Source organism: Sinocyclocheilus grahami, unplaced genomic scaffold (assembly GCF_001515645.1).
Source record: "Sinocyclocheilus grahami isolate Dianchi unplaced genomic scaffold, SAMN03320097.WGS_v1.1 scaffold218.1, whole genome shotgun sequence".
Taxonomy (NCBI): Eukaryota; Metazoa; Chordata; class Actinopteri; order Cypriniformes; family Cyprinidae; genus Sinocyclocheilus; species Sinocyclocheilus grahami.
Window position 1 is genome coordinate 1,396,045 of NW_015505397.1, and position 15,858 is coordinate 1,411,902.

At 34.4% G+C, this 15,858-nt stretch overlaps 1 protein-coding gene across 1 annotated transcript in view; it reads right to left on the minus strand.

Moving 5' to 3' along the window:
- Window positions 1-15,122, minus strand: part of LOC107596397 (F-box/WD repeat-containing protein 11-like) — a 26,712-nt gene extending 11,590 nt beyond the window's left edge. Inside the window, exons 1-4 of the mRNA XM_016287119.1 lie at window positions 14,981-15,122; window positions 11,450-11,554; window positions 6,037-6,105; window positions 3,651-3,870 (exon numbers count right to left, since the gene is read on the minus strand). Coding sequence (XP_016142605.1) covers window positions 3,651-3,870; window positions 6,037-6,105; window positions 11,450-11,554; window positions 14,981-15,052 — 466 coding nt within the window. The 5' untranslated portion in view covers window positions 15,053-15,122. The remainder of the gene's footprint in view (window positions 1-3,650; window positions 3,871-6,036; window positions 6,106-11,449; window positions 11,555-14,980) is intronic.
- Between the last annotated feature and the right edge of the window lie 736 nt (window positions 15,123-15,858).

The following is a 15,858-nucleotide window of genomic DNA, read 5'->3' on the forward strand; positions in this document are numbered from 1 at the left end:
AACAAAGATACACATTACAAACACACATAATATACAAATAAAACTGACAGTGCTTTATTTTTTTCAGGCACAGTATGTGTATTTAGCAGTAGCATTCAAGAAATTGAATAAACAAATAAAATAAAAAAACACTATATACAATTCAATTTTACATTGATTCTTATTAAAGCAACTGTATTTGAGTTCTTCAGTCAAGAGCAGTGAGTCATTTTTCTCTTTGTTTTGTTGTTTTATTAACATTACAGGGATTACTACTACTTTTTCCTTCCCAAGTCAATGGGGACCAGCAACAGTTTGGTTACACACATTCTTCACAAAATAAATTAATACAGGTTTGGGACAATATGACAGTGAGTAAATAATGACAGAATTTTCATCTTTAGGTGAACTATCCCTTTATTTACAAGCAGCAGCATGTTTAGTACAAATAGTCTGCTGTCGCTTTAAGAACTGCACACATCTAATATACAGGCACGCGTCCGTTTTTCTCTCAACTGTTTAGTTTCACTGTAGACATAAACAACTATGTTTATATGTAAACCTTGTGTGTTTTGACAGTATTAGTGCAATCAGATGCGAAAGATAACTTAGTCTAGTAATCAGGCGCTGTTTAACAGGCTTTTTAGTGTGCGCGCGCTTCAGGTGTATGCGCTAAGAAAAAGCACATGTCAGAACAGCACACGAATGAAATGTTTAACCAGCAATGCTTTAAAGCACATGCAAACAATGTACTTTTGTAATTGCGAATAAGTACATTGTTCCATGAGTGCAACTCTACCGCTGAGTTAACATTTGATGTGAATGTATGTGGCGTTGTACAGTATAATGAGACGGAGGCGCGATAACTGCAACTGATAGAATGTGTGCTGTAACACGATACTACGATATTTCTGCAAAAGCAGATTGTGGAGACATTTTAATCGGCCAAGATAAAAAAAAATGGTCATATTGCTTTTGCTGATTCTACAAGGTGCAGGTAAAACTTACAACCACAACTCTATATTATGAATGTAGAATTAACATTATATCTGTTCTTATAAATGATTAGTTCACTTCCAAAATAAAAGATAACTGCAACTGATAGAATGTGTGCTGTAACACGATACTACGATATTTCTGCAAAAGCAGATTGTGGAGACATTTTAATCGGCCAAGATAAAAAAAATGGTCATATTGCTTTTGCTGATTCTACAAGGTGCAGGTAAAACTTACAACCACAACTCTATATTATGAATGTAGAATTAACATTATATCTGTTCTTATAAATGATTAGTTCACTTCCAAAATAAATAAAAAAAATTTAGGAGAAAAATCCTGGAAAGTTTTCCTCAAAAACCTTAAAGGGATAGTTCAACCAAAAATAAAAATATTACCCCATGATTTACTCACCCTCAAGCCATCCTAGGTGTATACGACATTCTTCTTTCAGACGAATACAATCAGAGTTTTTCACTGTCCAGGCTAATCCATGCTTTATAATGGGAGTGGATGATGTAGAATTAACATTATATCTGTTCTTATAAATGATTAGTTCACTTCCAAAATAAAAAAAATTTAAATTTAGGAGAAAAATCCTGGAAAGTTTTCCTCAAAAACCTTAAAGGGATAGTTCAACCAAAAATAAAAATATTACCCCATGATTTACTCACCCTCAAGCCATCCTAGGTGTATACGACATTCTTCTTTCAGACGAATACAATCAGAGTTTTTCACTGTCCAGGCTAATCCATGCTTTATAATGGGAGTGGATGGTAGCCCAAAATTTATAATTTCAGCATACATTTCTAAACCTATCAACTTAATAAACTTTAATCTCTAGCTTCTGCTAACTGTCGTGCTCGTTCACGAGAGAGTGGCGTCCAGTGGATGACGTAGGCGTAGCGTAAACTCCGGTGTGCAGGGCCGGATTTACGCATAGGCATTCTAGGCACGTGCCTATGCTTGCTCGTCCAGAGGGGGTCCAAACATAACTAAGAAATGTATAATATTTTTGTTATACTATGGGATATCTACAACAGTAAAAGAACTAAAACCCCAGAAGACATTGAGCAAATAAATATAACAAATAATAGGGTAAAAATGACAAACTATTTCCATGTCTTCCACCTTTTTTTATGTACGGAAATCACGCTTTCTTTCTCCCGTTCTCTCTCACAGACACACACAAAGTACAGACACGCACTCGCGCACACACGCAGACAGAAACTTGTCAGCGCTGCCCCGTGAATTTATCAATAAAATAGTTGCGCAGCTGAAAAGCTACATGACATTTCTCAGTAGCAAAGTTCTTGAAGCAGTTCAAATTGAAGATTCGCTATTAGTAGACGCTGCTGCTTAACACTGCTGAGAGACGCACAGACGCAGGTATTCACACGCACTTCTCGCTCTCTCTCCCTCGCTCTCTCTAATAACTGCGTTAGCCTGCATATCAATAGCTCAAGCCTCTGTTATTAGCTCTAAAATGACATTTTGGAATTTGCAACGGAAGGTTTGGGATGAGTGTGCGTAAAAAATTAGCTAGTTCAACACACACGAGATTACAGGACAGAAACAATGTCTTGAAACAAATCATTTGAACAATCGATGTGCAATTGTGACTCCACAGGCCGTTAAAATTATTAGAGAAATAATGCACTCCCGAAGTGGTTATTATGTGGCCACGTTGCCGCGCCTATTAATGGAATGGTCTTTCTCAGTTCTCAAACAAATAAGGAACCTACATTCGATTTTTATTGACTGAACGCAAGCGCTTATTGTGACAGAAAACACTGTAATGGTTTCCACAGATTAAGAAATATTTTTGTTTGCTTGGGTGGTAATATTAGGCCTATTATATTAATAGGCAAGGGGGCCCAAAAATTTGTTTTGCCTATGTCACGAAAAGAGGTAAATCCGGCCCTGCCGGTGAGAATATGCTAGTCTCGCGAGAAACAAGTTTTGTTTACAGCAAAGGAAAACCATTGTCCTCTTGGCTTATATTGAAATCCTCTGACATTTTCTTTACAAATCCTCATTTTGTACTACTAAATCGTGACCGGTGTTTTGTTTAGCTCTCTCCTCTGCGCTTCCGCGTTCGTCACTTCTGCGTTTGTCACCGCGCTTGCCTATGTGCTACATTATCCGCTGGACGCCACTCTCTCGTGAATACGTGCACGACAGTTAGAGGAAGTTAGAGATTAAGGTTTATAAAGTTGTAAATATGGATATTTTTCTTACACAACTGCATCACGTCGCTTCAGAAGGCCTCAGGGGTCAGTAAATTATCAGAAAATGTTTATTCTGGAAGTGAACTAATCATTTAAGGGCTAAAATCTGACCACAAAGTCTATATAAATACCTTTCTGATAAATGTCTATAAAACCATTTACACATATTTTTACGTCATTTTTGATTTAACGATTACTTTATTGCACGTTGGTTCATCATTCACTATCAGCAATTTTAATATTTACGCTCCCCTAAACATCACATAAAAACAAGCATACAAAATGCTGTACATGTTGTCAGATGCGTGTGTGAGTGATGTAAGTGGGCGGCTCTGGCCACGTGCCGACACTCACATTTCTGAGTCTGCTAAAGCATGTGTTGGAGTAGGAGGATTTGCTGTAGCCAAGGCTTGAGGTACATGTGCTTATGTGTGAGTTAGTTACCTGGCAACGCGGAGATGAAGTCTCTCTGTAACATGGGTTTAAGGTATGAGTTTATATGGCCGTGCTGGTAGTGACACATGCGAGAAATCAGATGCTCCACAAACTCCACCTGATCCGATTCTGACCACTGATCAAACAGCTGGATGCACAGATCTTTCTCTTTCTCGAAATTCCCCTGTGACGTCCTCTTCCTCAAACCTGCCACTGAACAGTTCCCGAACTGGACACACAGACAATAAGACAGCGGCTGAGTGAAAATGAGAACACAGACATGCCAAAACTGACTTCACACCTGGGTTATTATAGTTAACTCAAAGTAAAACCATAAAAAATAAATAACTTGAAATAACTGAATAAAGTACAAATAAATAAATAAAATATAAAAACAACTTTATTATTTCAGCTAGTTGCCAAGGTCAAGGTCAAGTTTATTTATATAGCCCTTAACAATATAATAATAATACAAATTCCAAAAACAATAAAATCACAAAGTTTTAACTTAAAAAAAAAAATTTAAACAAAATATCTCTATTCTAATCTAACTCAATCTAATTCAAAATATTAACAAAAACTATAATGGTATCTCAATGATACTAAAATAACACTGCTTCACAGTTCAAACCAAAGTTTGATTGTATATAAAAAAAAAAAGTTAAAAACGAAAGTATTCATATTACTATTTATTCCTGGTGGAGGAGCAGGTTTTGTGATATATCTTATTTAATAATAGGAAAATGTATACACTATGGTTTAAATGGTTTTACTGCCTTGCACTATTCAAATGATCAATGGTATTCTAACACAGGGGTGGGCGATACAGCAAATGTATCACAATTTTTTCAGGAAAATCACAATTCACGATTTTATCACGATTCTTTGTCATTATGTACAGTCAAACTAATTTCCCTATTTTAAAAACAAAGCCTTACAACGTAATAATAAAAAAAAAAACAATGGCAGACATTTTGGCCAAAGTGAACGAAGATTAAAAATCACTGTCATTATTTTATCTTTGTTATTAAAAAATAAGAACAAATACATAAACACTTCAATTACACATTGATTCTTATTAAAGCAACTGTTTTAAAGTTCTTCAGTCAAGAGCAGCGAGTAATTTTTTTCTTTGCGTTTTGTTGTTTTATTAACATTCAATTAATTATTTTGTGTTCAGCACAAGAGAGAAATTAATACAGGTTTGGGACAACATGAGAGTGAGTAAATAACGACAGAATTTTCCTTTTTGGGTAAACTATCCCTTTATTGACAAGCAGCAGCATGTTTAGTACAATTAGTCTGCTGTCGCTTTAAGACCTGCATGCATCTAATATACAGGCACACATCCATTTTTCTCACACTTTTTACATTTACTTTAAACATAACCAACTGTGTTTATATGTAAACCTTATGTGTTTTGACAGATCGCGGAGACATTTTAATTGTCCACGATAAAAATAAATCGTCATATATTTTAACTAAATGTAAGACTTTAAGACCCGCAGAAATATAAATATATATACATGTATATATATATATATACAGTGGGTACGGAAAGTATTCAGACCCCCTTAAATTTTTCACTCTTTGTTATATTGCAGCCATTTGCTAAAATCATTTAAGTTAATTTTTTTTCCTCATTAATGTACACACAGCACCCCATATTGACAGAAAAACACAGAATTGTTGACATTTTCGCAGATTTATTAAAAAAGAAAAACTGAAATAACACATGGTCCTAAGTATTCAGGAAATAAAAAAAAATTACATTTCAACTAGTTGCCAAGGAATCATTTCTCATTTTCATTCAGTTTAATTTGAAATAGTTAATAAAAAACAAAATTGTTAAAACTAAAAAGAAAACAGAAAATATAAAGATAACACCTAATTCAAAATATTAACAAAAACTATTGATAGAAGCAATGATAGTAAAATAACACTGCTACTTGGTCAACTAGTAAAACTAACAGTGTAAGCAGTAATTTATCTAAAAGTAAATGATAAATATTTTAATTAAATGCATTGCATACCTGTTGGTGCCACAAACATTTTGTTGTCTCTCTGCTCCCACTCGCTGTAGTGGAGCGGTGATGTAACATTATTCTTGGAAACAGTTTCAGCATTTCAGAAATAAAAGTCTATTTTTAAAATGCACACACATTACAGTGAAGCACAACAGTTACCGTACTTTGCTTTTGAACTGATCTCTTTTTATAAACTCGGAGGACAATTAAATTACCACATGACCTTGGTGTTTGTCAACAGCAGGTAATTCAGCTGGGAATTTTTATGTGGTGGGAGAAAAACTATTTCTGGATATTCGGGATTCGGACGGAAATAAAATCACTGACTAGCCCTTGTAAATGTAAATATCTCTCTTTTTCACACACACCTTAAACACTGTTGTCTTCTTTGGTGAGACGTCATCTGTGTTATTTTGTGACTCCATCACCGTCATGCTCTACAGAGAGACACAAGAGAGAGTGACAGGTGGTAAACATGTGTCTGGCTGAAAAACAGGAAAATAATCGGTCCGAATAGTGCATTCTGGGTAAAACATTCCAAACACAAGCAGTTTAACATGCACACAGAGACGGCAAACATAAACAAACAGATTCAGCTCTCAATAGCCTCTAATCTGATGTCTGTGAGAACAAACTTTGAATCTTCTGTCAGTTCCACTGCAACTATCACAAAAATAACATAAATGTGGGAGGGGAGGAGTTTAAGGATGAGTGGGCGGAGCTTCATTTATGGCTGAACTGTTACTTTAATTGGACTTGTCAGCTTGGTGTGTTTAAACAGTCTTAATCACACAAAGTCTTAATAACATTTACTGTGGCTTGAGTGACTTCATTCACACACAAATGTCTGACCATTTCTGTAGTAGAACAAAATATCAAAGTGAGTCTCTGTATCTGCGAGTTTCAAATGTAGCAGGATCTTTTCTCTTCACTAATGTTCATTCTATTTTTGAAGTTTAAATGTCTTTAAATCAGCTGGTATTTTGGTGGATTTAATGAATGTATGAAGTCAGTTCGGTCAGCTCAAGTGTAGAAAACCACATCAACTAGCAACATCATCCACTAACTAAGCACAAACAAACAATACTGACTGTCTGTTTCAACTGTATGAGCTGCCAGCTGAATGCGATTTTGGCAATAGAGTGTTCCAAAGATAATGGCGTGATACGTGAATGTTTAGTTATACTATATTTTAGTTAGGGCTGCCCCCTAATAGTCGACTAACCTTTAGTCGACGAGAAGAGGCTTGGTCGACCAAAATGTTATTAGTCGCAGAAAAAAAACGCTGGATTTTGTGGTAATACAGTACATCTAAACGCTCGCCTGTCATTCATCGACCTCAAATATGGCTTATCATCTGAAATATGTAAGTAGTAGCAACTTTACATGGCCGCTCAATCTAACGTTAAAAGGTTAGTTCACCCCAAAATGAAAACTCTGTCATTAATTACTCACCCTCATGTCGTTCCAAACCCGTAAGACCTTCGTTCATCTTCAGAACACAAATTAAGATATTTTTGATGAAATGTGAGAGCTCTCAGACCCTGCATAGACAGCAACGCAACTGTAATGTTCCCAGGTCCAGAAACGTAGTAAGGACATCGGTAAAACAGTCCATGTGACATCAGTGGCTCAACTTCAGTTTTGCAAAGCTACAAGAATACTTTTTGAGTGCAAAGAAAACAAAAATAACAATTTATTTAACAATTCTTCTCCCCCGAGTTACGTCTTCAGCCATCGTCTTCAGCCATTTTGGAGAGTACCCAAGAGCGTAATCGACGTAATCAGCATAAATTAGAAAGGATAAGTGTCTGTGACCCGTAAAAAAAAAAAATACTAACATTTGTTTCCCGGGGATTCATTTTACATGCGCAAAAAGCAGCAAACAACAGAACATGTGGATTCACATGCTCATCATATCGCATCACGCACCTGCAGCGCTTCTGCGAGTGGAGAAAAACATAATAAAGCTAGGCTACATATATATATATATATATATAACGAATAAATAGGCCTATACGAGAAACATTTTTACTTCAATAATAAATTAAGAAAATTAAAGAAAAACAACAAGTAGCCTAGTACACAGAGTTTTGGTTCATTTTTGTGCTGCACGAAAGGAAACAGACGGCAGAAAGCCGCCTCCTATTTTTCTTTAGGCTTATTTTACATTTTGACAAAGATTTGTCTTTATTGTGAATATACACAAATAAAGGCAAACCTTGTATAATTCAGATTATCTTTAGGACTAAAAGGAGTAGTTTCTTTCACTGTTAGAAGGAAAAAACTCAAGTGATTGCGGCAGTGCTGCATGCGCGCACACAGTTAAGTTTTGCAGCCTGATCATTATCATAATAAAATACAATCAGTCAAACATGGGGAAAAAATAAAAATAAAACTGTAGTAAAAAAAAACAAAAAGTAGTAAAATCTGTGCCGTTAAGTGTCATCACTGTACCGCCGTGATGTTATGCAAAACATTTTGTTTTACGTGGATATTGGAACGCAAGTGAAATACATAAATAATAATTTGCCATTCAAATTCGAGGTTTCAGTTTTTACTTCAATAATAAATTAAGAAAATTAAAGAAAAACAACAAGTAGCCTAGTACACAGAGTTTTGGTTCATTTTTGTGCTGCACGAAAGGAAACAGACGGCAGAAAGCCGCCTCCTATTTTTCTTTAGGCTTATTTTACAAATGCACAAAGATTTGTTTTTATTGTGAATATACACAAATAAAGGCAAACCTTGTATAATTCCGATTATCTTTAGGACTAAAAGGAGTAGTTTCTTTCACTGTTAGAAGGAAAAAACTCAAGTGATTGCGGCAGTGCTGCATGCGCGCACAGTTAAGTTTTGCAGCCTGATCATTATCATAATAAAATACAATCAGTCAAACATGGGGAAAAAATAAAAATAAAACTGTAGTAAAAAAAAACAAAAAGTAGTAAAATCTGTGCCGTTAAGTGTCATCACTGTACCGCCGTGATGTTATGCAAAACATTTTGTTTTACGTGGATATTGGAACGCAAGTGAAATACATAAATAATAATTTGCCATTCAAATTCGAGGTTTCAGTTTCGTTTTAGCCTAAATTAATTTGTTTTGGCTTGTCGTTTATATTGCTATAGCTTCTTATATTTTTAATTCTTGTTCTTTTCCAAATTATGTTAATTGAAAGGATTTGTTGTGGAGTGAGGGGAACTAACACTAGCTATGTTTACAGTGTTTATTATAATGTTTGTAAACATTTTGCGTCGGCATTAGGCCTATTTCTGAATGAACAGTTAAGTTTTGCAGCCTGATCATTATCATAATAAAATACAATCAGTCAAACATGGGGGAAAAAAAAAAAAAAAAACTGTAGTAAAAAAAAAAACAAAAAGAAGTAGTAAAATCTGAGCCGTTAAGTGTCATCACTGTACCGCCGTGATGTTATGCAAAACATTTTGTTTTACGTGGATATTGGAACGCAAGTGAAATACATAAATAATAATTTGCCATTCAAATTCGAGGTTTCAGTTTCGTTTTAGCCTAAATTAATTTGTTTTGGCTTGTCGTTTATATTGCTATAGCTTCTTATATTTTTAATTCTTGTTCTTTTCCAAATTATGTTAATTGAAAGGATTTGTTGTGGAGTGAGGGGAACTAACACTAGCTATGTTTACAGTGTTTATTATAATGTTTGTAAACATTTTGCGTCGGCATTAGGCCTATTTCTGAATGAAATAATAAAATGTGACTTATACCCGACTTGTTTTTTCCCCATTTTTTTATATGCATAGTTTATTTTAACCATGCAGCAAACCTTTTTCAATATTTTGATAAATTACTTGATAAATAATTAAATGACTTTTTAAACCATTTAACTGATTGTATTAATCGGTCAAAATTCTTACGGTCGGTTAACCTGTTACAGTTGCGTTGCTGTCTATGGAGGGTCTGAGAGCTCTCACATTTCATCAAACATATCTTAATTTGTGTTCCGAAGATGAACGAAGGTCTTACGGGGATTGGAACGACATGAGGGCGAGTAATTAATGACAGAATTTTCATTTTGGGGTGAACTAATCCTTTAACCTAGAAAAATGTGCGCTTTTCAAGTGTGAAAGCTGAACAGTTGCGAGTTCACAGCGTGACAGATGGAGGCACCGGTGCGCTCACTTGCTCTTAAAATACTCCGTCATTTTGGTCATACGAATAAGAGTAATACATCTTTCGAATCTGTAAAGCCTCTACGTTTATTTGTGTGCATTCACGATAACAACAAAACATTGTGCTTTTGTAAAATAATGAAAGCAATCAGGATGCGCTTTCTGCCGTCTCGGCCTCTGTGAACTTGAGTGTAAAACTCTGTGTATGCTTGCCTTACAGACATGAAAAATATATCTATAGAGTGAAATGTCTACTTTCAAATTAAACAATTCAAATCAGAAAAAACAAATATTCTCAGATTATGTAATCCATATGGAACTTGCATGCAGGCGCATTCACTACTGTGGAGATGACGAGTCAGTGTCGCCGAATTAATATCTTAAGCCGAAATCACAGAAAACACTAGTTTATCAATAGGTTATTAAAATGTTAATGCAGTTTAACCTTACTGTTTTTCCCTGATACATTCATCATCATTACTTCTGCCGGTGCGCTGTGGCAAGCTTTATGCGTGTGCGCTTGAGCGCTTATTAGGCTATGTAGGCAATTAAAGGCTCATTAGCATGATTTAATTGGTTTATTAATAAACGTGCGATTAGTCGACTAATGCTTAAAATGAAGGACTACTAGTTGACCAGAAAAATCTTTAGTCGAGGGCAGCCCTAATTTTAGTTATACTGAACTTTTTTTATCTACACTTTTTTGGTAAAAATTGAATTATACGTTTATTTATAATAAACACTTCTCTACTTCATCTACGTCAGTGCAATGCATTATGGGATTAGAACAGAGCAATCACTATCAAAAGTTTGGAATTATTAATACTGTAAAAAAAGTAACATTGTGAAATATTATTACAATGTAAAATAAGTGTTGTGTGAATATATTGTAAAATTTAATTTATTCCTGTGATTAAAAGCTGTATTTTCAGCATCATTACTCCAGTCTTCAGTGCCACATGGTCCTTCAGAAATCATTCTAATATGCTGATTTGCTGCTCAAGAAATATTTCTGATTAATATCATTGTTGAAAACAGTTGTGCTGCCTAATATTTTTGTGGAAACCTTGATACATTTTATTTTTCTGGATTCTTTGATGAATAGAAATGTCAAAAGAATGGCATTTATTTGAAATAGAAAACTTTTGTAAGATGTCTTTACTGTCACTTTTGATCAATTTAATGCATACTCACTTACTTTAAATGAAATGGTCCTGACCCTAAAATACTATCAGGGGCACTTTAGGATTTATTAAAATTGGATTGTTCTGTTTAATAAACTTTTAATGCATGTGTGTGTTTCTCAATAGAAAAAGTTCAGATATGAGATGGTAAGACTAAAGCAGACACAGACAGACAGGCAAGCAGAGAAAGAGAGAGAGAGAGAGTGGCAAAAGAAAGACAGGTGCTGTGCTCTTCAGCAGTTCCTTTTCTGTTTTCTCACAAAAAAAAAAAACAGGCCAATTATGCTGACTGAATTACAGCTCAGTAAACTAAGACATCTACGAATTTAAAGATCAGCCTTTTATATCACATCTAGAGACAAGAAGCCAAACACACATACACACATCCAGTGCATGAGACGGACAGAAAGACGGGAGGAGCGGAGAGAAGAGGAGAGCAGAACCTGGTTGTGGGCCCGGGAGGACGGGAGGCTCTGCAGGCATCTGAGAGCACACAGACTCTCTGCCACCGACGAACAACCCAGCCAGACAGAACGAGGCAAAGAACACTGTGTGAGAGAGAGAGAGATAGATAGAGAGAGAGCGAGAGAGAGAAAATAGAAGGGAATAGGAGGGAACAGAATGGGAATATGCCATAAAGAAAGAGAGAACAGAAGGCAAAACAGAGCGAGAAAAGAAGGAAAGAACAAACAAAAGACCAGACCAACAAAAGAAAGTCAGAACGAAAGAAACAGTAAACCAAGGAGGAAAACAATGAAAGACAGAAAGAAAAGAACAAACAATGGACAAGACAGAAAGAATGAATATATCGATGAACAAAGAAGGAATAAGCAAACAAACATAGAAAAAATAAACAACAAAAATGATTGAAAAAGAAAGAAAGCATGCAAATAACAGTAGTGAAGTGAGGGTACAAGTGAAACGGTGTGAAAAAGAGAAAAGAGTAGAGTCAGTGAGGAAAGTGAGAGGAAAAAACAGTATTAGAGCAACAGTGAGCAACACACACACACACACTCCTGCAGACAGTGTTTTACATGGACCAACAAACACAATTATGAGTAGGTGGAAAGACGGCGTGGCCTATTAGGCTCCTCCCCTTCTGCACTCCATTCAAATATGAGCTATGGATATGTGAACACAAACTTTACACACTCAAGACATTCATGCTCTAGTGCTGAGCTGTGTGTTTGTGCATGACACTCAATGAAGCCTAAAGTCAAATTTAAAGATGGTAAATTGCTTATTTAACCATTTAATTATTATTGTTTTTATTCAAATGTATCTAATTATTTATATTACTCATAATTTATTTATATTTATTTTATATATATTTAATTATTTATTTAAATTAATATTATTTAAATTCACTAAAACATTGAGCTAGTTTGATAAAATTGTTTTTTTAAACCTTAAATTTAAAGATGGCAAACTATTTATTTAAAAAAAAAATTTATTTTAAAATTAGTTATATTATGATTATTTTTTAATTAATTAAATATTAAATCATTAATATATTATTTGTAATGTACTTTGATCCATTTATCAGCATACATACATAATATAAAATGTAATAATTTATGACAATAAATATATATATATATATATATATATATACAGTGGGTACTGAAAGTAACAATTTAAACTATTAATATTATTATTATTTAAATTTATTAAAACACTGCGCTAATTTGATATGTTATTAAAACCTTAAAAGGGAAAGTGCACCTAAAAATGAAAATTCTGTCATAATTTACTCACCTTCAAGTAATTCCAAACATGTATGCGTTTCTTTGTTGAACACAAAAGAAGACATTTTGATAACCAAACAGCTGCTGGTCCCCACTGACTTCCATAGTATGAGAAAAAAATGTGGGCCAGAAAGTCTTCAGTTACCCACATTCTTCAAAATATCTTATTTTGTGTTGTTTAGAACAAAGCGGAGTACAAATTATGAATTTTCATTTTTGTGTAAAATATCCCTTTACACTGTAAGACATTTTGGCCATTTCATGTTTGACTATTTTACTAGACCTCACACTAATAATAACCATTCATAGATCTGCATCCAAAACTCCAAATCCCATTCAAAACAAACCAGGCACTGTGTCTCCAGGCAGCTGGCCTTTAACAGAGAGGCTGTTGTTAAACTCAACCTAACATGGCCCCAGATGAAGACTAGCATAATCATGACAGATCTAGAGAGACTGAACTAGTTGTTCAGTGGTTACACCCTCTTGTCCAACTATGCATGACCTATCAGGGGACAGAGGTGTAGAAATAATAGTGCACGTGCCAGTTTAGTAAATGTGAATAGCATAAACATTACTAATTAGTCATTTATTAGATGTTTTTATGCAAAGTGGACAATGTCATAAGCATGAATAGACTTTGTAACACATGATGCTTATAGACAGCACATTATAACTACATATAGAGTATAACCTATAATAATAAACACAAAGACTGTGATAAATGAAGCACATACACTGTATGTAATGATATCCAGGACACATATAAGAGGTATTAATACATATTAGGCTGTTCACATAGTGAATGAATGGCATATCGGTTGTGTAGTAGGGCATATGAAGCGCATACAGATTCTGTATATTTGGATTCTACATATAGATACGCACATATGAACTGTATGTGATATATGAGACTATATAGAGTGTGAAAAATTAAGCATAAATAGACGATATGTGACATATAGATTGCATATGCATACATTGTTTGAAGCACATATAGACTGTGTCATATGTGAAGCATAGACTGGATGAAATGTATGAAAAGTAAATATATTTTGCATCAGATTTATAAAGCACATATAGATGGTTTAATAAATTAAGCTCATACAGACAAAATGTTATAGGAGGCGCTTATAGACTTACATATGTTCATACAGACAATGTGAAATATTAAGCACAACTAGATTGTTTTATATATGAAGCGCATATAGATTGTTTTATATGTGAAGCTTGTATAGTAGATTATTTAATATATGAAGCACATATAGATTGTTTTATATGTGAAGCTTGTATAGTAGATTATTTAATATATGAAGCACATATAGATTGTTTTATATGTGAAGCTTGTATAGTAGATTGTTTTATATATGAAGCGCATATAGATTGTTTTATATGTGAAGCTTGTATAGTAGATTATTTAATATATGAAGCGCATATAGATTGTTTTATATATGAAGCGTGTATAGATTATTTAATATATGAAGCACACATAGATTCGATGTGATTTATGAAGCACATACAAATTGTTTAATAATGAAGTGAGCACGGATTGTTTAACATATGAAGCTCATATTAACTACATGCGTTATGAGGCACATATACATTACTTAATATATGAAACTCGTGATAAATGAAGCTCGAGTATAGCGAATACAGGCAATGTGATATAGCCTACCAAACGCGTATACACGGTTTAATGCATGAATCACGTATATTAGTAGCTATATGAAGCGAATATAAACTGTGATATATCAAACGCGTATAAGACTATTTCATATATGAATCACACACATACACAGCGCATGTAGACTATATACACAACACACATGAAGTGCATATGCGATATCTGAATCACAAATAGACTGTATACACCAGGTCAAGTGCATATGTGTATGGTATGTAAAGCGCATAACCACTGTGATATACGACGCGCGCTGTGGCGCAGCGGTGCCGCAATGATCCTCCAGCGAACACAAACCTCGACATTCATACGCGACACTCTCGTCAAACCATGAGCGAAAAGTCGGTTTGATGACAAAACTTGAATCAATCCTTACAGCGCAACATGATAGCAGCCGATTGTTTTGTATCGATTCGGGCCGCCGCTGTGTTTTGTCCTCCTCCTTCTCTAGCCCGCGTTATACTGCGTTACAACAAACACAAACATCCGCACCCGCGCGAGCATCACACATTCAGACCGTGTCGTGTATGTTGTTCCGCACGCACCATCAGCTCCAGGGTTTTGTCCTCCATGTCCGGATCCATATTATTGTTGTTCTTCTGGTTGAACCCATCCATGAAAATGGAAACCCGTCCGTGAACCCGAGCGAAGAGAGAAACAACAAACGCCTACAAAACATGGAGCCACGCCGACATTACAGCAGAATAAGAGTCCTAGGCCACAGTGGCACTCACACTTAATAAAACAAGTCCAGTTGTTTTAAATGAGTTACAACGCCGACTCATTGATTGGATAATATTTATAAAATATTTTAATTTACTTTCCATTTAAAAAAAAAAAAAAGGCGAAAGATAATTGCAAACACTGGGAAAAAGGATTAGATATGGTTAAATGTTCAGCAAAAAAAATTAAAACAAATAAAATAAAAAAGAAACATGTTAACGATACTACAAAAAGTAAAATATATCATGAACAAATTTATAGACAAAGAAGATCAAAATAAGAATAATTAACTAATTACAATTGCACAATTTAGTTTTTTGATAAGCCATAACTTCTGTTATAACCTCTAAAATAATACAATTAATAATATATTACTCGATTTCAATAATATTTTATGTAACTATATTTCAACTATACACATTATATATTTTATTTGGCACTAGTCTTCGAATTTCAGGTCCTTAAACAGAAATCTAATTAAGAGTACACACAGACCTCTTTAGATGCAACAGTCTGCAAGTTTGTATTTTGCAAAAATCGTTTAATCTTTACTAAATTGTGTTTTACATCAGAGGTTTTCCATTTTTCAGATGCCCCAAATATGATTATTCTCATGCGAGGGACCCCAGCCCTAAAATATAAAAAGGCAAATATATATATATATATATATATATATATATATATATATATATAAAAAAAA